This window comes from Bos mutus, chromosome 28, assembly GCF_027580195.1.
Source record: "Bos mutus isolate GX-2022 chromosome 28, NWIPB_WYAK_1.1, whole genome shotgun sequence".
In the NCBI taxonomy this organism is placed as follows: Eukaryota; Metazoa; Chordata; class Mammalia; order Artiodactyla; family Bovidae; genus Bos; species Bos mutus.
This window is the reverse complement of record NC_091644.1, coordinates 36,684,138-36,710,000: the sequence shown is the minus strand read 5'-3', so window position 1 is coordinate 36,710,000 and position 25,863 is coordinate 36,684,138. Positions and strand designations below refer to the sequence as shown.

Sequence of the window (25,863 nt, the reverse complement as noted above, 5' to 3'; positions counted from 1 at the left end):
TGTGATGATTTCTGCCATACATCAACATGAATCAGTCACAGTCACAGGTATACGTATATCCCCTCCCTCTTAGACCTCCATCCCCATCCCACCACTCCAGGTTGTCACAGAGCACTGGCTTTAGGAATATAGCAAATTCCCACTGTCTATCTATTTTACATATGGTAATATATATGTTTCAGTGCTACTCTCTTAAATCATCTCACCCTCTCCTTCCCGCAATGAATTACTATTTAAAAAAAAACTTAGAGATTCAAGTTTCTTTTTCTATAATAATCAGAAAGAATGACCCATAAACCCTGTTAGCTGAGAAACTGCCTGAATTTTTCCTTTTTAATAGTCATTACTGATGACAGAAATTTAAGAACAAATTAGACAAGAAGGAAAGCTATCATGGAATTTAGGATAAAGGACTTCTTCCTTTCAAAAATTAGTTGAAACTACTGTTTAATCAAAATCACAAGAAAAATCGAAGATTTCTAATGCAAATAAATTAAACAAGAGAATATTTTCTTAACACTACTAACATAAAATTTACCTTAATGTGCTGTTAATTGCTCCCAGTTTACTAGCTTGCTCACAGTCTTCTAATTCTTTGGTATTATTTGCCACTTTCGAGTACTGAAAGGAAGTTCATAAGTAAGTTTAGTGATAATTATTACCTTTATTTCATTTTCCATTGGCAGAAGAGTCAATTTGTCAATGATAATATATACTAAATATAGATACATCCTATCATCAAAATCCCTAACACAGAGAAGAAAATACAAATGAAAATATGTCACAAATTTCCACCTAATAAGTAAGCAAAGACATTAAAAATGTAGCAATTTGCATTGGTATGTTGGTGATGATGTGAACTGAGAAGACTCTCTTGCAAAAGTAACTGAATATTTACATAGAGCTGCAAATATGAATAAATCCTTGAGCCAGCAGTCCTACTGCTGAATCTATATCCAGAGCAACGTTTAAAAACAAGAATCACTCTAGAAAGTTATTTGGTACTCTCTCATAATGTTGAGATAGGCATACCCTTTGGCCCAGCAATCTTACTTCTAAATATAGACCTAAAGAAACTCTTACATATGTGCACAATTCGACGAAAGACAAAGATGCCAGTGCGTCATTGTTTGTAATAGCAAAAACCTGAAAACAATTGAAATGTCTATCAACAGAGGAATGGCTAGTCACACAATTATACAAATATCTATACAACTGAGTATTTTACAGCTATTAAAATTAACAAAATCTACATATATCAGCAGAGACAAAATGTTAAAAGCCAATACTGAGTAAAACTATTAAGCAAAAAATGTTTTTAACTTGAAGAAACACAAAATATAAATTTATTTTAAAGTTTTAAAAATTTCAAGTAAAAGTTCTATATATTACTTGTAGATACATGTATAATACAACATAAAAAGTATCACAGAAGGATACACGACAACTTCAGCAAAGTGGCTAGCTCTAAGGAGGCAGGAAATATTATTATATAATGGGACTGGGACAGAGTTCAGAAGGAATTTCAATTATCTTTATACTATTTATTTTAGATCTGAAACAAAAATACATAAAAAAGGGTGAGTACAAAAGACTGCAAACAGTAGAGAGTATAAGAACAAAATGGAGAGCAAATGCATTAGGAAGCAGAGAGACAGGGTATGATTATCTTGTTGAAAAAGAAGAGTAAAATCGCATGCCTGATAAAACACCTGCTGATTAGGGAAACTGACACTGTAGTTATGTTTTATAGTTCTTCTAGAAGTTCTAAAAACAGAACTAAAGTATTTCAAAAGAAGCTATATAATTTAATTGTAAGAATATATTATACCTCATGACTTGCTACAAAATTAGGGATTTGGGATTTTCAGGCAAAAACGTGTCCATTCTCAGCTAACCATATTATGGTTCTCTTTTGCAACCACATCAAGCAGTAAGGGGCAAGTTTCACTACGTAAAGCAGAAATATTTAATGAAGAAAAGTGACTTACCTTATTAGAATTCCCAGCTTTAATTCCAACTGGAATTTTACTCTTAAAAGAACAACAATAAAAATTTAGAAAATGATCTTTATATTTCTTGAGATTTTTTTCACAAATTATTAATGACATTATCCTAATTCAAAGACTGTTTTAGTCCACGAGGAGAAAATATACATTCATTCAAATTTTATTTTCACACTACCTCTTGAGATGAAAGGTAAAGAACTACCCCAATGTACAGGCTTGTAAATCACAGTACAGAAAACTGAAAGACAAAGGTTGTCATAATCAGCTCTAATAACTCTCAATGCAGTAAATAATAGTTTATATAATTTTTAGGTTCAAAAAGACCCTAGCAAAATCACTTTTTCCATAAACTTTCTTTCCACAGAAACAACTTTTTAAAAATTCAAAATTATTTGAAATTTATTATGTTCAATTAAAAGTTTTGCTCAAAGTTGACATTTAAAGTTTAGATAATTTTGAATTAATACTAAAAAGCAAGTTCTTTGACAGAACTGTGGTTGGCAAGGGGGAGGGTGTGGGAGAGGGAAGGACTGGGAGTTTGGGGTTAGGAGATACAAACTACTGTATGTAGGATGCGTAAACAACAAGGCCCTACTGTACAGCACAGGGAACTAAATTCAGCATCCTGTGAAAAAAAAAAATGGGAAAAAATATAAAAAAGTATTATAACTGAGTAACTTTGCTATACAGCAGAAATTATCAACATTGTGGACATGACGTAATGTCTAAACAACAAAATCAACCACACTTCAATAATTTTTTTTAAAGAGTAAGCTCTTTGGTTCATGATTAACCTAAGGTTTACCAATGTAAGAACTGCATCAGTTCTTACTATATACAGTAAGAACTGTATATAGGTCTATCTTTTCTGTAAAACCAATAATTTATCTCAAGCATAAATAAATCTATGAATTATTACAACTGGTTTATCAAACACAATCTTAAATAAAAATCATATCTGAAAGCAGACAGTCTCGGGTTGATCCTCAGATCATACCAGGGGACTGATTTCCAACATCTGAATCTATGGATTATCAAATTAATAGCAAATTACCTATTAAAACTTTTTCATGTTTCATAGATAAAACTTAATGAAATTTTCAGAATAAATATTTTTCTGTCAGGCTGAAGAATGTAAGTAACAATAATGATAAGAAATTTTTCCCCAATGAACAAAGAGATCATGTAGTTAAAACATTACTTGCTGCCAATATTTTATAATTTCAATGTTTTCTAGCACCACAAACAGAGGGCAGAAGAGAGAAAACTATAAAACTTAAGCCAAATGTAACAGTTACAGTTATAAGACCCTGAATTTAAAGTACGAAATACTTATTAAAAGTGCCCTCTCACTGTTGTCTTCTAACTCACATAATACGGTAAAATAAAAGTGTACTTGCAGCTTTTTAAAAGGTTTGATGCTAGATGCAGTAACTTGTGACTTAAGCGAATCTTAATACAGGCTACTGAGATATATTGGGATAGGCACCACAGATGATACTCATGTATAACATAAAAATCACAAAAGAGAATTATTAAAAGCAATGACAAATGTAAAGCTAATAACTAAAATCAAACATGAAATAAACCTGGCCATTGCCACTAACAATATGAAGCAGTCTGCAAATTACAAAATTAAGTGAGCCTCACGATTAAATTAGACTTCAAATTATAGAATGCAAATTGTAACTCCGTACCATGACAAGTTTGGGTTCAATATGAAATGCCTACTAAATTCTCCCCCAAAGAGAGAGAAATACAAATATCCTCACATTAATTAAAAGAACCAATATAATGGGATAGTTTTTATCTCCAGAAAGAAATGAAAGAAGATGGCATTGGGAAGGGAAGAGACAAATTTTTAAATACCTGTATTAGATTTCTTACGTTGGGGATTTACATGCAAATGAACACTTTCACTTATTTTGTTAGAAATTTAAGACTACAAGACAGAGAAGGAGAAATACTGTATGACATCCCTTATATGTGGAATCTAAAAAGAAATGATACAAATGAACTTACAAAACAGAAAGACTCACAGACTTAAGAGAACGAACTTATGGGGGATAGGGTGGAGGGAAGAGATAGTCAGGGAGTTTGGGCTGGACATGTACACACTGCTATATTTAAAATGGATAACCAACGAGGACCTACTGTACAGCACATGGAACTCTGTTCAATGTTATGTGGCAGCCTGGATGGGAGGGGTGTTTGGAAGAGAATAGATACATGTATATGTATGGCTGAGTCTCTTCACTGTTCACCTGCAACTATCACACCATTGTTAATTGGGTTTACCCCAGTAAAAAATAAAAGGTTAAAAAAAAAATTTAAGACTACAGAGGATAATCCACTGTAGACAATAAGAAACTGATATTTTAACATAAAAACATATACTGTGCAAAGTAACTCTTACAGCTCAGCAGTAAAACGGCAACTCAATTTAAAAATGGGCCAAGTATTTGAACAGACATGCTTTTGATGAATACATACAAATGGCTAATAAGCACCTGAAAAGATACCTGATATCAGGGAAATGCAAATCAAAAGCAAAATGAGATGCCATTTGTAAGGACGGCTAAAATAAAACATAATACAGAGGACTTCCCTGGTGGCACAGTGGATAGCAATCTGCCTGCCAATGAGGCAGACATGGGTTCAATTCCTGGTCCAGGAAGATTCCACATGCCTCCACATGCTGCAGAGCAACTAAGCCCATAGGCCACAACTACTGAGCCTGTGTGCTGCAACCACTGAAGCCCGCACACCTAGAGCCTGTGCTCCACAACAAGAGAAGTCATGGCTTCTAAGCCCGTGCACCACAATGAAGAATAGACCCCACCTGCCGCAACTAGAGAAAGCCCACACCAAAACAAAACAAGGATAAGACAGCAACAAGTTTTCACAAGTATGTAGAGAAACTGGAACCATCATGCATTGCTAGAGTCCATGTAAAATGATGCAGCCACAATGGTTAACAGTTTGGCAATTCCTCAAGAGTTAAAGTTACTATATGATCTAGCAATTTCACTCCAAAGCATACTTAAGAGAATTGAAAACCATTTGTACACACAAATATCTGTGCCTGGATATTTATTCATTATTCATAGTAGCCAAAAAGTGGAAACACTCCAAATGTCCATCAACTGATAAATAAACAAGATGAGGCATACCCATACAATGGAATACTACTCGGCAATGGGATGAAGTACTGATACACACTATAGCATGGATGGACCTTCAAAACATTATGCTACGCGAAAGAAACCAGTCACAGATGATCACATACTGTATGATTTTATTTACATGAAGTGTCCATACTAGGCAAATTCATAGAGACAGAACGGATTAGTGGTTTCCAGCAGGAGAGAGTAGGAAACAGGGAAACTCATAGGTAGGGGTTTCTTTCTGGGGCAGTGAAATGTATCACACCTAGATAGTGATGACTGTTGTGCAATTCTGTAATATACTATAATTCACTGAATTGTGACTTTAGAATGAGTTAATTTTATGGTAGGGCAATTATGTCTGAATAAAGCTGTTATTAAAAATCATAATGATAGTAATGATATTAAATTAAAATAATAATTCAAGTCCATATTGACATAAACATACAATAAATAAAGGAAAAGCTCTTTATGCAGTAGAATGTCAACTAATGTAGAAGAAATGGAATCAGAAAAATCACAATTGGACAATCATCATATAAATAATTCAGGCAAGAATCATGAGTGGATGCTAAAACCACAATGGTAAAAATACGATAAAAAACTGGATGTTTTCATAGTTTCAAAAAATGTTTCCCAGTTTATTTCTTCTTATTCCAAGAAGAAATATGGCCCATACAAGCCTAATCATGTAATCATGATGACGTAATTTGCCTCCCAACAGGACACTGAGAAGGACACAACATACCTTCTATGGTGTACTGTCCAAAGTGCATGACCTGAATGCAATCATTAGAAACGGCCAGAAAAACCCAAAATAAGAGGTAGTCTCAAAATAACTGGTGTATTTTAAGGAAAGGAGGAAGAGAAAAAGGAAAGGAGGAAGGGAAGGGGTTTGTTAAAGAGACAACAAAAGAGAAAAGAACACTGAAGGACTATTCCAGATTAAAGAAGACTAAAGAGATACGACATCCAAATGCAAGGTATGATTCTGGGTCAGAAACTTAGTTGTTGTTGTTGCTATTTCTGTAAAAGCACATTAGTAAGTCAGCTGGTGATCTGTGATTAAAGTCTATAGACATTAATATTATATAAATATTAATTTCCTGATTTTGTTAATTACACTATGGTTAATAATCTTGTTTTTAAAGAAATATACACTGAAGTATTTAAGGATAAAAGATCATGTCAGTAACATATCTAAATGGTTCAAAAAATAATAATATTAATATATACATTATAAATGGAAGAAGAAAGCAAACTTGATCAACATTTAACATTTGGGAAAATATGGATAAAAAGTATATGGGAATTGTTTGTACTATTCTTGCAACTTTTCTGTAGGTCTGAAATTATTTCAAACTGAAAAGTTAAAACATTTTATTCTTAAAGGAAAATGTAAATAATTTTTTTTTAATTTTCCCTTTAGAAAGGACATTGGTTCAGATGTTTTTTCTGTTTGTAAGGCAAAAACTAGACTGATTTTACGTAATAGAACAAAAAAAGTAAAATGAAAATACAGCTTATAACTAATTACTGTCAAAAGTGAAAGAGAAGTCGCTCAGTCATGTCCGACTCTTTGCGACCCATATGGACTGTAGCCTGCCAGGCTCCTCCATTCATGGGATTTTCCCGGCAAGAAACTGTCAAAGAGGACTATAATTAATAATGCTAGATGTCAAAAAATAAAGTCTGAAATGTAGCATTCCCCTACTAATAAGTACAGCCCTTTCCCTTCCCAATGTAACGAGACCAAGTGAAGATCTAATTCCAAGCTTTGAATTTCCCAACTTTTTTCACTCTAATTCCCACTCTAAGTTTGAGATTTAAGGTCTAGTAGCATTTTCTTTGCCCACGAAACAAGATGCAGATTCAATAAAGCATGAAATAACAGCTAACTGTAGATCCTGTCCTAGAATAGGGCTCCATTTTAGAATCAGACTCTAGTTCTACATCCAGTCACCAACATCACTGGATACATGAGTGTCTTCAAACACATTTTGGTGGCAAGTACAGACTAAATCTTCTATAACCTGGTTAAAAAGAAGAAAGTTGAGGGCATATGAATCTGATGCCAAGTCCAAATGCTCTGACATAAGCCTAAAATGTAGAGTTCATGCTTATCTAAAAGCCCAAGAGAAAGCATTTCTTTTCTTGATTTTTAAAAAATTTATTTTACCTCTGGACAAGGCTCCACATGACAGTCTTTTATTGAACAATGGCCATCTTCTGCCCAGAAAGGACACGGTCGCTTCAGGTTAACCTTGAGAGAAAGAATGAATGAGCATTAGTCAACATGTGTCACAGTCTTACAGGGCTAAGTATCACTGTGCTGGGCACCAGCGACCTGGTGGTGAAAGAAAAGCATCCTACCCTGTGGCATTTGTACAGCTCAGAAGTTAAAACCACTCAAGTTTTTCAGACATCCAAGGTCTAATATAAATTTTTAAAAATAAATGCTATTAGTCCTCTGACACTTCAAAAAGGAATAAAGTCCAAGCACACTGCTCATCTGAAGAACCTGGAAAGCATTACAGGACCACTGTATAATGTCTCCCATCTCCTTACCATCACCCACTGACCAGGTTCTCCCAGGCACCCACTCCCTTAACAGAAGTGCACTGAGCACCCATTCTGCACCAGGCACTGTGTAGGCTCCAGAGGCAGAAAAAGCACACCCTCCCTGCAGCGTATAGTCTCCTGGGGGAACCAGGAATCATCTATTTGAGTGCTTACTTAATTACAAATTCTGGTAGGTGCTACAAAGGAAAATCCAGAGTTCTGTGATGGAAAATATCAGAGCTGTGGCTGGAAGCATCTGAGGAGGAGGTGGTGTTTTAGTTGGTAGAAATGTGTGTATGGAAAGGTAACAGGACTGGGATGGTTCTGGGAATTGAGAAGCTGACTTAGTTTCACTGACTTTTAGAGGGGAAGGCAGGGAGTTGCTGGAGAAGGAAATGGCAACCCACTCCAGTGTTCTTGCCTGGAGAACGCCAGGGATGGGGGAGCCTGGTGGGCTGCCATCTCTGGGGTCGCACAGAGTCGGACACGACTGAAGCGACTTAGCAGCAGCAGCAGCAGCAGGGAGTGGCAGGGAATGAGGGAGAGATAGGCAAGACCATGCAGGACATTTCAGCAGGGACAAACTCTGGTTTTCATATTCTAAACCTAACAGGAAGGCATTAATTCAATAGTACCTCCACATGGATTGCCCAAGCCAAAAATCAAAGCTTTATTTTTACTTCCTCCCTTTCCTTTATCCCCTGCAAACAATTCATCGTTCACTTCTCACCATCTCTTCTGTCACCACCTACTCCTGCCCCAACTACTGCAAGTCTTCCGGCGTCTACTGCTATCTAGTCTCTAACACAGTAGCTACAATCAGCTCTTTAAAACACAATTCAGAGCATACCAAGCCCTGCTCAAAACCGTCCCACAGCTTCCCATCACCTTAAATCCACAGGCCCTTCATCGCCTGGCTTCCTACCACCTCTCTGACCTGTCTCCTCCCACAGACCTCCAGGCACAATGGCCTTCTGGCTGGGAACACACCAAGTTCCTTCCTGTCTCAGGGCCTTTTCAGTGGCTCCTCCAGATCTTTTATGGCTCAATCCCCTCAGGTCTTTCAGTTTAGTTCAGTCACTCAGTCATGTCTGACTCTGGTTCTCTCAAAGATCACCTCAGCAGAGACCTTTCTGACCAGACTCTCTAAAGTAATGCCCAGTAAGCACCCTACACGCTGTATCATGATAGCATTTATCACTACCTGAATATTATCTACTTATTGTCTGACCCCTCACTGTAAGGATGGGGATTTTGCCTGGTTCATTATTTCACCCCAGTATCTACAATACATAATAGACACCTCAATAAAATAAACGTGAGGTGAGGTAAGCCATACCCAAATTTACAGAGGAAGAGGCAAAAACAGGTAGAAACTGGCAACACGAAGAGAAAGTGGTCAACTCTGCCTATGGGATGTCAGGAGGGCCTCCAAGGTAACAGGTAAAATGGCTATGACTAGAAGTTTCCTAGAGAAAGAGATTTCTAGGCAGAGGCATCAGGATGTCTGAAGGTAAAGAAGCTTAAAATCACCTGGCACCCTTGGAAACTGCAAGTGCCCCTGAGCTCCTGGCTTGCAAATCTAGCTCCTCCCTGACACCTCCACAGGACAGGCACAGACATCTCAAATGTACTAAGACACCCTAAACTGTGCTCTTCCCTGTAGTAATTCTTGCCATCTCAGTAAATACCAACTCCATTATTCTAGTTCTTCAGGCCAAAATCCTGGATCACCCTAACTTTCTCTCACCCCACAAAGATATCTCTGAAAATCAGGTCAGTTCAAAATACAAGTCCAATTCAATGGCTGAGAGCCCCTCCCATGGGCTGATTCCCTAGTTTCCTGACCCTTGTTCACGGGCCTCCTCCTGCTGTTCCTCAAATACATGAAGCACACGATGGTCCCTGAGCCTTGACCCTTGTTCTTTAGCTAGCCACAAGGCTTGCTTTCTCATTCCCTTGAGGGTTCCTCCAATGGCACCTTCTCAGTTTGCTGTTTTAAGTTGCTACGTTTTAGGCTAATCTGTTACACAGTGATAGATAATTAATACAAAATGCAAGGAGTAGGCTGTGCACACACTGCAACAGGCTGCTCAAGTTACTCTTCAGGAAGAAAGGGCCTCTACCCCAGCCCTGGAAACGCTGCAGGCAGCCAACCTTGGCTAATGAGAGCCACTTTGCTCAGTGTTACTACATCCAATGACTGGTGTAAGGAAATAAAGGGCTAGACATCCCCCTGAAGTGGGGACAGCTCTGGTTGTACTATCTTAAGAACTCCCCACTAGGGGCTTCCCTGGTGACTCAGTGGTAAAGGACGCACCTGATAATACAGGAGACACAGGTTCAATCCCTGGTCTAGGAAGATCCCACATGCCTCAGAGCAGCTAAGCTGGTGCGCCACAACTATTAAGCTTGAGTGCTAGAGCTCGGGAGCTGAAACTGCTGAGTCCACAGCCACAACTACTGAAGCCCAAGCTCCAGAGAAGAGCACCAAGAGAAGCCACCACAAGGAGAAACCTGAGCACTGCAACTGGAGAGCAGCCCCCATTCACTGCAACTAGAGAAAAGCCCTCACAGCAATGAAGACCCAACACAGCCAAAATGAAATAAATAAATTCAAAAAATTAAGAACTCCCCAAAAGTGTCACCTGAGGTCACAGCTTTATTTCCCCCTTTGCCCAGTCCTGATGTCTCCCTTCCTTTTCCTTCTCAAGAGCTGCCCCTAATTAACCTCTTGGACACTAAACACAGTCTCAGAGTCAGCTTCCCAGGAACTTAACCTGTGACAACTTGTCCAGCTCCAGAAAAATAAATTACTGCTATTTGGGGGGATCACATTAAATTTATATATTAACTCTGGGGCTTCCCAGGTGGCTCAGTGGTAGGAAATCTGCCTACCAATGCAAGAGACACAGGGTTGATCCCTGGGTCAGGAAGATCCCCTGGAGAAGGAAATGGCAATCCACCCCAGTATTGTTATCTGGAGAATTTCAGAGACAGAGAAGCCTGGTGGGTTACAGTTCATGGGGTTGCAAAAAGTCAGACACAATTTAAGGACTGAACCACAACTTGGGAGAGAGGTAACATCATTATGCTACAAAAGACATCTGCCCATTTGTTTGAGCCTACTTTTGTGTCTTGAAGAAGTGTTTTGAAGCTTTCTTCTTTTAGAAATAATAACTATTTTTTGATAGATTTATTCCTGTATATTTTATCTTTTTTGCTAATGTAAATGGGGATCTCTTCTCCATTATATCTTATAACATTGTTCGTATTTATGAACATATTGATTTTTCAATATTAAATTTATAACCTGCTATCTTAATGCATTTTTTATTATTTGTGTGCAATTTATTATTTAGAGTTTTCTAGGTCTACTTTTGTCATTTATACATGGAGATAGCTTTATTTATTCTTTTAAGAATTTTATGCCTGTAGTTGCTTTTTCTTGTTCAACTCTATTGGCCAATATGATCCAATATTAAATGACACAGTAGGTGCTATTTCAACATCTACTGGATTAGGGCATGGCAACCTGCTCCAGTATTCTTGCCTGGAGAATCCCATGGACAGAGGAGCCTGGCAGGCTACAGTCCATGGGGTCACAAACAGTTGGACATGACTGAGTGACTAAGCACAACACACACACACACACACACTATTTCATCTAAGGGTCCAGTATTAAAGGAAACAAGAGGTTTCCTCTCAGCATGGTTCCTGATTTAAGGGAGAATTCTTCTAGTGTTTCCCCACAAGTAAGATGCTGGCAATGCTGATTGAAATTATCATGGTAAAGAATTATGAAAAGTGAAAGTGAAAGTCAGTCACACAGTCGTGTCCAACTCTTTGCAATTCCATGGACTGTAGCCCTCCAGGCTCCTCTGTCCATGGAATCCTCCAGGCAAGAGTACTGGAGTGGGTTGCCATTTCCTTCTCCAGGAAGAATTATGGATACTTCCTTATCACCATTTTTAAAAATCAGTATGTGTACTGAATCTTGTTGAAGACCTAAAAGTCTCATCTTTACATTCCTGGAATAAAATCTACTTGGTCATGATATATTTTTTTGGTAACACACTCAAAACTTAGGCATGAAATCAATATTTGATTTCACTGTTACTGTCACACCTTACATTCAATCCATCAAAAAAGTCTGCTGTGTTACCTTTTACATATGACACCAAGTGGATCATTTTTCACCTCTTCCAACTCTATCATCTTATTCTACATCCACATCACCTTTCATTTGAACTACTGCAACAGCCTCAGAAATCGTTTCTCCATTTCCTGTCTCCCACCCTTATTGTCTCTTTTGCACAAATTCCTCTAATAGCTTCTTATCACACTTTATGTGACAATATGGCCCTCCAGTTTTTTTTAAAGTAATTGTTTAATTCTCAAATTTTGATTTAAATGCTTAGATGAAAGCACAGTTTTATTTTATTTTTATTTTTTGGCCACACTGTGCAGCATGCAGGATCTTAGTTCCTGACGAGGGATTAAACCCATGCCCTTGGCAGTGAGAGCAGGGAATCCCAACTACTGCACCACCAAGGGAATTTCCTAACTTTTTTTCTTTTTAAATCAGGCCCCTGACTTTAGGGGAAATGCTTTCAATTTTTCACCATTGAGGATAATGTTTGCTGTGGGTTTGTCATATGTAGCTTTTATTTTGTTTAGGTTTGTTCCTTCTATTCCTGCTTTCTGGAGGGTTTTTATCATAAATGGATGTTGAATTTTGTCAAAGGCTTTCTCTGCATCTATTGAGATAATTATATGGTTTTTATTTTTCAATTTGTTAATGTGGTGTATTACATTGATTGATTTGCAGATATTGAAGAATCCTAGCATCCCTGGGATAAAGCCCACTTGGTCATGATGTATGATCTTTTTAATATGTTGTTGGATTCTGTTTGCTAGAATTTTGTTAAAGATTTTTGCATCTATGTTCATCAGTGATATTGGCCTGTAGTTTTCTCTTTTTTGTGGCATCTTTGTCAGGTTTTGGTATTAGGGTGATGGTGGCCTCATAGAATGAGTTTGGAAGTTTACCTTCCTCTGCAATTTTCTGGAAGGTTTTGAGTAGGATAGGTGTTAGTTCTTCCCTAAATTTTTGGTAGAATTCAGCTGTGAAGCCATCTGATCCTGGGCTTTTGTTTGTTGGAAGATTTCTGATTACAGTTTCAATTTCGTGCTTGTGAGGGGTCTGTTAAAATTTTCTGTTTCTTCCTGATTCAATTTTGGAAAGTTGTACTTTTTTAAGAATTTGTCCATTTCTTCCAAGTTGTCCATTTTATTTGCATATAGTTGCTGATAATAGTCTCTTATGATCCTTTGTATTTCTGTGTTGTCTGTTGTGATCTCTCCATTTTCATTTCTAATTTTGTTGATTTGATTTTTCTCCCTTTGTTTCTTGATGAGTCTGGCTAATGGTTTGTCAATTTTATTTATCTTCTCAAAGAACCAACTTTTGGTTTTGTTGATTTTTGCTATGGTCTCTTTTGTTTCTTTTGCATTTATTTCTGCACTAATTTTTAAGATTTCTTTCCTTCTACTAACCCTAGGGTTCATAATTTCTTCCTTTTCAAGTTGCTTTAGGTGTAGAGTTAGGTTATTTATTTGACTTTTTTCTTGTTTCTTGAGGTAAGCCTGTATGGCTATGAACCTTCCCCTTAGTACTGCTTTTACAGTGTCCCACTAGAGCTAATCAATGAATAAAGTTGCAGGATATAAAATTAACACACAGAAATCCCTTGCATTCCTATACACTAACAATGAGAAAACAAAAAGAGAAATTAAGGAAACAATTCCATTCACCATTGCAACAAAAAGAATAAAATACTTAGGAATATATCTACCTAAAGAAACAAAAGACCTATATATAGAAAACTATAAAACACTGGTGAAAGAAATCAAAGAGGACACAAATAGATGGAGAAATATACCATGTTCATGAATCAGAAGAATCAATATAGTGAAAATGAGTATACTACCCAAAGCAATCTATAGATTCAATGCAATCCCTATCAAGCTACCAACAGTATTTTTCACAGAGCTAGAACAAATAATTTCACAATTTGTATGGAAATACAAAAAACCTCGAATAGCCAAAGCAATCTTGAGAAATAAGAATGGAACTGGAGGAATCAACCTGCCTGACTTCAGGCCCTACTACAAAGCCACAGTTATCAAGACAGTATGGTACTGGCACAAAGACAGAAATATAGATTAATGGAACAAAGTAGAAAGCCCAGAGATAAATCACACACCTATGGACACCTTTTCTTTGACAAAGGAGGCAAGAATATACAATGGAGAAAAGACAATCTCTTTAACAAGTGGTGCTGGGAAAACTGGTCAACCACTTGTAAAAGAATGAAACTAGAACACTTTCTAACACCATACACAAAAATAAACTCACAATGGATTAAAAATCTAAACATAAGACTAGAAACTATAAAACTCCTAGAGGAAAACATAGGCAAAACACTCTCCGACATAAACCACAGCAGGATCCTCTATGACCCACCTCCCAGAATATTGGAAATAAAAGCAAAAATAAACAAATGGGACCTAATTAAAATTAAAAGCTTCTGCACAACAAAGGAAACTATAAGAAAGGTGAAAAGACAGCCTTCAGAATGGGAGAAAATAATAGCAAATGAAGCAATGGACAAAGAATTAATCTCAAAAATATACAAGCAACTCCTGTAGCTCAATTCCAGAAAAATAAAAGACCCAATCAAAAAGTGGGCCAAAGAATTAAACAGACATTTCTCCAAAGAAGACATACAGATGGCTAACAAACACATGAAAAGATGCTCAACATCACTCATTATCAGAGAAATGCAAATCAAAACCACTATGAGGTATCATTTCACTCCAGTCAGAATGGCTGCGATCCAAAGGTCTACAAGCAATAAATGCTGGAGAGGGTGTGGAGAAAAGGGAACCCTCTTACACTGTTGGTGGGAATGCAAACTAGTACAGCCACTATGGAGAACAGTGTGGAGATTCCTTAAAAAACTGGAAACAGAACTGCCATATGACCCAGCAATCCCACTGCTGGGCATACACACTTTCAACCAGAATTGAAAGAGACACATGTGCCCCAATGTTCATCGCAGCACTGTTTATAATAGCCAGGACATGGAAGCAACCTAGATGTCCATCAGCAGATGGATAGATAAGAAAGCTGTGGTACATATACACAATGGAATATTACTCAGCCATTAAAAAGAAAACATTTGAATCCGTTCTAATGAGGTGGATGAAACTGCAGCCTATTATACAGAGTGAAGTAATCCAGAAAGAAAAACACCAATAGAGTATACTAACGCATATATATGGAATTTAGAAAGAAGGTAACAATAACCCTGTATGTGAGACAGCAAAAGAGACACAGATATATTGAATAGTCTTTTGGACTCTGTGAGAGAGGGCAAGGGCGGGATGATATGGGAGAAACATGTAAAATAACATATGCATGTAAATAACATATGCATGTAAATAACATATGTGAAACGAATTGCCAGTCCAGGTTTGATGCATGATACAGGTGCTTGGGGCTGGTGCACAGGGATGACCCAGAGGAATGGGATGGGGAGGGAGGTGGGAGGGGGGTTCGGGATGGGGAACACATGTACACTCGTGGCAGATTCAAGTCAATGTATGGCAAAACCAGTACAATATTGTAAAGTAAAATTAATTAATTAAAATAAATAAATAAATCAGGCCCCTAACTACCTCTCCTATTTTCCCTCTCATTCACTTTTGTCCAGCTATACTGGTTTTCAAACACCCTATGCCTCTATACCTGTAGTTCTACTCCCCTTCCCCAAAATGTTCTTTCTCCAGATCTTGTCATGGTTTACTGTTTCACCTTAGGTAGGTCTTTGCTCAAATGGTGCAGCCAAAAATGTCTTCCTTTCCTGACCACCTTCTGTAAAACAGGGCTATCTACCTTCCCCACCTCTATTACTTCTCTTACTTTGCTTTATTTTTCTCCATAACATTTACGTTTTCACAGGAAATTATATTTTATTTTTTACTTGTTCAAGGTTTGTCTTTCTAATCATAATAAAAAGTTACATAAGTTTGGAGGTTTTGTTTTATTCACTATTGTATCCACAGCACCTAGAATACACTCTGCTACAAATTAATTTGATAAATATTTGGTAAATAAAAGAATGGAATGGATAGTAGAAGACAGAAAATATAAATACCAGCTACAGCAGCCAACTGATCAGCTCTCAGAGGTTAGGCTCTTTTTTCTACTTGTATTTCCTTGCTAGATGAATCAAAACTATATATGTGTGTTTAAAATTAACCTCTTCTCTTAGCTTTCCTGTTTTTGTTTTTTTTTTTTAATTCATATGTTGACAGAATTCGAAGAGTCAGTTCAGTTCAGTTCAGTCACTCAGTCATGTCCGACTCTTTGCAACTCCATGAATCACAGCACGCCAGGCCTCCCTGTCCATCACCAACTCCCGGAGTTCACTCAGACTCACGTCCATCGAGTCAGTGATGCTATTCAGCCATCTCATCCTCTGTCGTCCCCTTCTCCTCCTGCCCCCAATCCCTCCCAACATCAGAGTCTTTTCCAATGAGTCAACTCTTCGCATGAGGTGGCCAAAGTACTGGAGTTTCAGCTTCACCATCATTCCCTCCAAAGAAATCCCAGGGCTGATCTCCTTCAGAATGGACTGGTTGGATCTCCTTGCAGTCCAAGGGACTCTCAAGAGTCTTCTCCAACACCACAATTCAAAAGCATCAATTCTTCAGCACTCAGCCTTCTTCACAGTCCAACTCTCACATCCATACATGACCACTGGAAAAACCATAGCCTTGACTAGATGGACCTTTGTTGGCAAAGTAATGTCTCTGCTTTTGAATATGCTATCTAGGTTGGTCATAACTTTCCTTCCAAGGAGTAAGCGTCTTTTAATTTCATGGCTGCAGTCACCATCTGCAGTGATTTTGAAGCCCAAAAAAATAAAGTCTGACACTGTTTCCACTGTTTCCCCACCTATTTCCCATGAAGTGATGGGACCAGATGGCATGATCTTCGAAGAGTAGATAGCACCCAAACATCTTAGACTTGAAACTAACTGATTAACTAGATCATTACATTACTCTCCTCTGGGAGAGGGTATGAATACATTGTGGTTACATTTAGAGTAATTTCAATATGTTGGTTGGAACATTTTTTAAATCACATGCATAAGGATGAACTGTATGTTGGCTAGCAAGCACACTGTTATTTCTGCCTATTTGACTTTCATTTTTCTTCCTTCTGTAACATCCCCTAATTTTCCTTTGAGAAACAATTTGCAAATATGCAAATACAAATAGAACTACTAACCAAATTGTCTTTTGGTCAAGGGGTAGGGCTACATAACCCTACCAAGACCAATTTAGACCTTTCCTCCCAGAAATCTGACTCTTGTATAATATAAAAATATGGGGAAATGGTTAATTTAATTCAAAATTTTGGTATCACAAAGAGAATGGCCATTAATCCCTGCTATAATCTCTGTCTCACCTGAAATATGCTTCTTTAGCTTATCTTTCAATTTTGTGAGCTGCCTCACATTTCTCAATAAAACTTCTGTTTTGTTTGTAAGCCAACAAAAGTACCCTACCTTAGGATACGTAAACCATTGTTTCTTTTTTGGAAAATGTGGATGATGTTGACCTAATAGGATTTCAGTGTAACAAACGATTAAATGAGATATTCATCCATGTATTCGAATATTTGAGTGCTTATTATTGACCAGATGGGTGAGGATACAGAAACAGAAAAAACAATTTCAAAAAGGGAGGAGTGGAAGAATGAGGCCACGACACTGTGAATGGAGGTGTGATCTGGCCATTCTGTGAAGGGATGATCTTTGATAGAAGGAACACTTCCTTCACTGTATTAGACTGAACCATACAAAATAGGCAATAGTCAAACTTTCCAACTTCTAAAAGCAACAATTTCATATGGGTAAGCCTAGTAACAGAAAGGAAGCAAGAGAAAGCAGTTACAAATGCAGACAGACATAAATTTAGGACTAGGAATTAGAAGAAGGTATTTTAACCTGTGTGATTTGTATGAAAAATGTCTAAAATATTAGAATAGTTTGCTTAGGCATACATTTCTTTTTGAAATAAGTTTATGGGATCTGCATCTCTAAAGGGTTTTGTATTGAGGAAATATATCCACTTTTTTGTATATTCTTGGTGCTGATGGGAAAAGGGGATGGGTTCCCAAATCTTTAGGTCTCTACTTTGGTATCCTTCTATACAACTTAAAACTTCACAGATAGTATATTCTTTAACCCTCAAAGCTATTTAAAAGACTAAGATAACCTATACATAAAAAGGATTAAAAAAATCATGCTCAATTTTAAAAATAAACTAAAAATGAAAATCAAAGAAATTATAAACCAATTGAATACTGAGAGCAAGAGTAGAGGCAAAAATGTATAACAGCGGCTTTTAAACCATTGTTCTTTGAATCTGTGTTATTGCCACTGCCTTTAAACTACCACTGGCTATTCTGTGAAGGTCTAGAGTGGGCTATCAGACTTAAGAACCAGTGCTGCAGTCTTACTGCAGTGCTGTTCTGCTTATGTCCTCAGGCTGCTCTATCACTCCTCCAGTGAGCTACCCAACAAATACATTTGTTGGGACTTTGTACCTCACACTGATAGCACACAGCACTGCCAACTGCACAACTTAAAGCCTGGGTAAGTGTGTCTAGATGACAAAACCTAACTCACAAGGGAGGCTGACAAAATAGGTCCCAGGTATTTTCAACGTCTATAGAGGAATGAGTCTTGCGTCTGAAACCCAAACTGACCAATGAGAAATTCCCCAAACATAGGAAGGGAGTTCAGATTCGTAATGTTCAAAAAGACTAGCAGGCTTTCACTACAAGAGTTAATACAGTCCAGTGATAAAGGATATACACAGAGTGCTGAAAAGAACAGAAAAGGATTTTCCAAAGAGTTGTAAAAGTCACATCTATAGACAGCTATAGAAAAATCTTCAGTACCGATGGAATCAAAAGTTATACCATACCTTGTAATAACGAAAATAGTCTCGTTCTTGCAGCTTTTTTATTTTGGGGAAGATTTTGAAGGTGTTGAAGTTATCGATGCTATCTATGTCACACAAGCAGTCATCCAAGACTCCGGTGACCTAGGGAAAAAAAATACATATATAATAGAAAAGATGTAAATTAATGTTCCAACCTTAGCAAATCTGTACTATTATGTAATAAGATAAATTATGCCTTCAACTTAGCCAGTATTTGCTGATTAAGATACATAACATTTAAAGCTGTCAATTTTTACAATGGTCAGTTAAATAAAAAGAAACAGAAGGATTATATATACCCATTCTAAAGAAATAAACATTCTTGTTCAGTGGTCAAAAAGAAAGGTATTGAATACTCTCACCCTTGTCTAAGCATACACAGAATCCAAACAGTCACTGGAATACGAAGGCAACTACTTCCAAGATTAACCTAGAAATCACAGGCTGTAATAATACTGCTGCAGCAACTCTACCTTTCTTTTAGACTCTCATTTATGGAACCCTTTCACGACAGACATGATGCTAAGAGCACTACATATGTTAACACATTTACCCTTTAAATACCTTATGAAATGGCACTATTCTTCTCACTTTACATAAAAGGAAATTAAGGCTTAGCAACGTTAAAATAATTTTTTCCAAAGTAGACATAAAACTTAGTCCCAACTCTACTGTATTTTAAATTAAATTATCTTATCAACTACTCAAGGTAATCAAAAAGGAGAAATTGATATTTACAAAGTGAATTCACAGTCGAAAAATTCCACAAAACATTCTGTGGCTAAATTTAAAAATGGTACTCATTAACATGCACAACTAGGATGAATCTTTATGGAATTATGCTAAGTAAAAAAAAAGTCAAACCCAAAAGATGAGATACTACAAGATTTCATTTATATAACATTTTTGAAATAACAAAGTTTAGAAATGGAAAACAGACTACTGGTTGCCAGTGCTTAGGGACTGGAGTAGGGGATGGGAGTTGGAGTGGGGAAGCAAGGAAGTAGGTGTGGCTATAAAGGGACAGAAAGGATTCTTTCAGTGATGACATTTTTCAGTATCCTGACTGCAGTGGTGGACATACAAACTCATACCATGTGATATAAATGTATAGAACTAATCCACAGATACACAAATGAAACAAGTGAAATGAACATACATGATTACATCAATTGTCAGTGCTCTATTTATAATATTACACTATATGCTTACAAAATGTGTGTATGTGCTCAGTCATGTCTGACTTTTTGTGACCCCATGGATTATAGCCCACCAGGCTCCTCTGGTGATTTCATCTTGGGATTTCCTAGGCAAGAATACTAGAGTAGGGTGCCATTTTCTACTCCAGGGGATCTTCCTGACGCAGGGATCAAACCCACATATCTTGCATCTCTTGCATCAGCAGGCAGATTCTTTACCACTGTGCCACCTGGGAAGCCCTTACAAAATGTTACCACCAGGGAAAAACTGGATAAAAGGTAAATGACATTTTTATGTATTATTTCATTCAGAAAACTAAGATCATGGCATCCGGCCCCATCACTTCATGGCAAATAGATGGGGAAACAGTGGAAACAGTGTCAGACTTTATTTTTGGGGGCTCCAAAATCACTGCAGATGGTGATTGCAGCCATGAAATTAAAAGACACTTACTCCTTGGAAGGAAAGTTATGACCAACCTAGATAGCATATTCAAAAGCAGAGACATTACTTTGTCAAGAAAGGTCCATCTAGTCAAGGCTATGGTTTTTCCAGTGGTCATGTATGGATGTGAGAGTTGGACTGTGAAGAAAGCTGAGCACCAAAGAATTGATGCTTTTGAATTGTGGTGTTGGAGAAGACTCTTGAGAGTCCCTTGGACTGCAAGGAGATCCAACCAGTCCATTCTGAAGGAGATCAGCCCTGGGTGTTCTTTGGAAGGAATGATGCTAAAGCTGAAACTCCAGTACTTTGGCCACCTCGTGCAAAGAGTTGACTCATTGGAAAAGACTCTGATGCTGGGAGGGATTGAGGGCAAGAGGAGAAGGGGACGACAGAGGATGAGATGGCTGAATGGCATCACTGACTCGATGGACGTGAGTCTGAGTGAACTCCGGGAGTTGGTGATGGACAGGGAGGCCTGGCGTGCTGTGATTCATGGGGTTGCAAAGAGTCAGACACAACTGAGTGACTGAACTGAACTCTCACGATTTCATGGAACAAACAATTATCGCAATTAAAACTAAAATTTAAAAACAAAAATGGAATTCAGCCTGTTAAAAGTTATTCATGTGGTCCACAGGCATAATATATGCAAACAATGATTTTAAAAATGGAAATTTTCTAGTTGTTTCTGTCTCATGCTTTTTCCCTGGGAGTTTGTAAATGTGTCCCATTCACACTCTAGGCCCCTAAATAATAATAGGGGAAAAAAGGAAACAAAATACACACCAAAAAGCTTTTTAGGCTTTAAAAATACTTTACCCAGTAAGAATGAGTGAGTGCTCGTTCTTACAAATTTTTCTTAAATTGTTGACTTTTAGTTAGTAAACTGCAGCATTTACAAACATATTATTTGTGGTAGGGGTTGGAGTAAGGTATACAAAATTACCATGTACTTATTTCTAACTCTTAAGGACTACTACGGAGAAGGCAATGGCACCCCACTCCAGTACTCTTGCCTGGAAAATCCCATGGATGGAAGAGCCTGGTAGGCTGCAGTCCATGGGGTCTTGAAGAGTCGGACACGACTGAGCAACCTCACTTTCACTTTTCACTTTCATGCATTGGAGAAGGAAATGGCAACCCACTCCATTGTTCTTGCCTGGAGAATCCCAGGGACAGTGGAGCCTGGTGGGCTGCCGTCTATGGGGTCACACAGAGTCGGACACGACTGGAGTGACTTAGCAGCAGCAGCAAGGACTACTAAACTACTAAACAAAAACTTTGTGTATAACCAAGTTTTTAAAAATAGAAATTAGATAGGAAAAAGGAAAAAAAGGCATCCAGAGTAGAAAGGAAGAAGAAAATTCTATTTGCAGATGATATATACAGAAAATCCTAAAGACTTCATTCACTGAAACAGAACTAATAAATTCAGCAAGTTCTAGGACACAAAATCAATATTTGAAAATAGTGTACAGTGTTGCCATACACTAATAACAAACTATCAAAGAAATTAAGAAATAATTCATTTACAATCAATTACATCAAAAAGAATAAGATAATACCTAGGGAAAAAATAAACCAAGTGGTGAAATGCATATAAACCATAATATATTGATGGAAAATATTGAATAAATGGAAGGCTATTCCATTCTCATGGATTAGAAAAATATTGTTAAAATGTCCTTAGTACTCTAAGCAGGATAAAGACTCAATACATCCCTGTCAAAATTCCAACATCATTTTTACGGAATAGAACAGTCCTAAAGATTTGTATGGAACCATAAAAGACCTAGAATAATCAAAGCAATCATGAAAAAGAACAAAGATGGAGGCATCATGTGCCCCAATTTCAAACTAGATTACAAACCTATAGTCATCAAAACAGTATGATACTGGCAGAAAAACATACACAGAAGAACAAAACAGAATAAAAAGCCCAGAAAGAAGCCCATGACTATATGGTCAATTAACATATGACAACAGAGCCAAGAATATATAATGGGGAGAGGACAGTCTTTTCAACAAACAATGTTGAGGAAACCAAACAGACAGCCACATGCAAAAGAATGAAATTGTACCACTACCTTACAGCATACACATTTGAAATGAACTCAAATGGATCAAAGACTTGAACATAATAAGACCTGATACCATAAAACTACTGGAAGAAAATACAGATTTTAAGCTCCTTGACATCAGTCTTGGTGATGACTTTTTGGATTTGATATCATAATTAAAAGGTAACAAAAGTAAAAATAAACAAGTAGGACTATGTCAAACTAAAAAGCTTCTATAAAGCAAAGCAAAACCACTAACAAAATGAAGACAACCTATGGAATTGAAGAAAATATTTGCAAATCATATCTAATAAGGGGTTAATATCCAAAATATATAAAGAACTCACACAACTCAATAGCAAAAAAACAATCTGATTAAAAAATGAGCAGAGGAGGCTTCCCTGGTGACTCAGTGGTAAAGAATCCACCTGCCAATGCAGGAGGCACTGGTTCAACCCCACTCCGGGAAGACCCCACATGCCAAGGAGCAACGAGGCCCGTGCACCACAACTACGGAACGAAACCGAAAACCCTAGGGCCCATGCCCTTCAACAAGAAAAGTCACTGTGATGAGAAGCCCAGGCACTGCAACTAGAGAAAAGCCTGAGCAGCAATGAAGACCCAGCAAAGCCAAAAATAAATGAATAAATAAAAGTATTTTTAAACGGGAAAATATTTTTATTTAAAGATCTAAATATTTTTCCAAAGAAGACATATGAATGGCCACCAAGTACACAAAAAGGTGCTCAATATCACCAACATCAAGGAAATGAAAATCAAAACTATAATGAGATATCATGTCACACCTGTTAGAATGGTTATTATCAAAAAGACCATAGTAACAGGTGTTGGTGAGGATGTAGAGAAAAGAAAACCCTTGTGCACTGTTGCTGGACTATAAACTGGTGCATCCACTATGGAGAAGAGTATGGAGGTTACAGAAAAACTTTAAAATAGAACTACCACAAAATCCAGCAATTTCACTTTTTGGTATTCACCTGAAGAAAACAAATACACTAACTTAAAGATACATGTAGCCCCATGTTCACTGCAGTATTATTTACAATAACCAACTATGGAAGTGACCTAAGAATCAACTGAAGGATGAACAAAGAAGATGTGGGATATATACACAATACACCTAGTAATGGAAAAAAAAACAAAAAACTGGCCATTTGCCACATGGATGGAACTTGAGGACACTGTGCTAAGTGAAATAACTCAGAGAAAGATAAAAACCGTATGATCTCACTTTCATGTATAGTCTGAACAGAAAACGACAACAAATCCAAGTTCATGAATACAGAGAACAAATTGTAAAGGATATTTGATTTTTTTTTTTTTTTTTTTTTGCACTGCTGCTGCTGCTAAGTCGCTTCAGTCGTGTCCAACTCTGTGCGACCCCATAGACGGCAGCCCGCTAGGCTCCTCTGTCCCTGGGATTCTCCAGGCAAGAACACCGGAGTGGGTTGCCATTTCCTTTTCCAATGCATGAAAGTGAAAAGTGAAAGTGAAGTCACTCAGTCATGCCCGACTCTTAGCGACCCCATGGACTGGAGCCTACCAGGCTCCTTCGTCCATGGGATTTTCCAGGCAAGAGTACTGGAGTGGGGTGCCATTAGGTACAAAATTCTAATGTTTTATAAAACACTTGTCTTTCTGCTTGTGTAAAATTTCTGTTCATATCTTTTGTTCATTTTTCTACTGGGTTGTCTTTTTCAATGTAGTAATCAATATTGCTTTTTCCCTATTCTATTTTAACCTCTGGAACGCACCATACTAGACCGTCTTATTTTATTCTTCATGTATCTTAAGCTCTCTATAACATTTACTATTCTGTTACCTTTCTGAGCTTCATTCTGAATAATTTATTTGCACTTTTTTCCATTCATTTATTCATTTATCCAACATATTTATTGAGGGCCTAACATAAGCCCTGCACTGTCCTTAGAAGAAAGAAAAGAAAAAAAAGACAAAAATCTCTTCCCTTCAGGTGTTAACATTTTCATAGGAGAGAAAAAAAATGCATGAGCGAAGTATAGAGTCTGTTAGATGATAATAAAGCAATATGGAGGAAAACTAGAAAATTGAGACAGGTGTTACAAAACTGGGACTGCTCATTTTTAAAGAGAGATAGGTACGAAAGGTCTCACTGAAGTTTCAGCCAAAGTTAAAGTGGGGAAGGAGCAAATCAAGCTTTTTTTTTTGAAGGGGGAGGGTGAAAAGAATTCCAGGCACTGAGAATACTAAATGCAAAGGCCCTGATGCAGTAAGGCCCAATGCCGCCCCAGAACAACAGGAAACAACAAGGAAGATTATCTAGCAGGGAAAAGGAGAACTGGGTCTTCCCAGGTGGCTCGTTGGTAAAGAATTCACCTTCCCAGCAGGAGACACAGGTTCAATATCTGTGTTGGGAAGTCCATGGAGTTGCAAAGAGTCGGACACAACTTAGCAACTAAACAATAACAAAAGGAGAATTAGGGGCCTATTATTAAAATATTGGCTTTTCTGAGTCAAATATTTTCTCACACCAGCCAACTCTCCAACTCTCCAGCATCAACTGGGTGCCCAATTCAATTCTAATATTATCTGGAATTGGAGCAGAACCCACAGATTAAGGGTTCAGTCACATAGGACTGCTCCCACTTCAGACACCGGTCCAAGCCCTGGATCACCTGTACTGACTGGCTATAAACAGGGATTCCCACAACTTCCTTCTCAGGTTTGATAATTTGCTAGAATGACTTACAGAACTCAGGAAAACACTTTACTTATGTTTACTGCAAAGGGTCCAACTCAAAAACAGACAAAAAGAGGAAATGCACAGGACAGGTATTGGGGGTGCACGTGCAGAACTTCCATGCCTCTGAGCTACCCTCCCAGAAAGTCTATGTGTTCACCAATTTGGGAGCTCATCAAAACCCATCAAAAACTCTCTTAAGAGTTTTTACAGAGCTCAAACTACTTTACCCCTCTCCCAAACCTAGAGGTCAGTGGGAAGGGACAAAAGTTCTAATCTTCTAAGCACCTGGCCTTTTTGGACCAGGATCATCATCCTTAAGCTCTCTAGAGGTTCCCACCTAAGTCACCTCAACAGCATAAACTCAGGTATGACTGAAAGGAGCATTCCTATTTCTCAGTAAATTCCAAGGTTTTAGGAACGCTGTGCCAACAACAGGGGACAAACAGCAAGCATGTTTTTGTATTATACCACATTGAGTTACACAGGAAACCACTGAAAAATTTTAAAGCAGAGGCTTGAGAAACCTATATGCAGGTCAGGAAGCAACAGTTAGAACTGGACATGGAACAACAGACTGATTCCAAATAGGA

At 37.6% G+C, this 25,863-nt stretch overlaps 1 protein-coding gene across 2 annotated transcripts in view; it reads right to left on the bottom strand.

Moving 5' to 3' along the window:
• Nucleotides 1-25,863, bottom strand: part of ERO1B (endoplasmic reticulum oxidoreductase 1 beta) — a 72,368-nt gene that overhangs the window by 37,723 nt on the left and 8,782 nt on the right. For both annotated transcript variants that reach the window (XM_070364754.1, XM_070364755.1), the window contains exons 2-5: nt 18,809-18,928; nt 7,356-7,439; nt 1,992-2,033; nt 539-621 (exon numbers count right to left, since the gene is read on the bottom strand). In XM_070364754.1, coding sequence (XP_070220855.1) covers nt 539-621; nt 1,992-2,033; nt 7,356-7,439; nt 18,809-18,928 — 329 coding nt within the window. The remainder of the gene's footprint in view (nt 1-538; nt 622-1,991; nt 2,034-7,355; nt 7,440-18,808; nt 18,929-25,863) is intronic.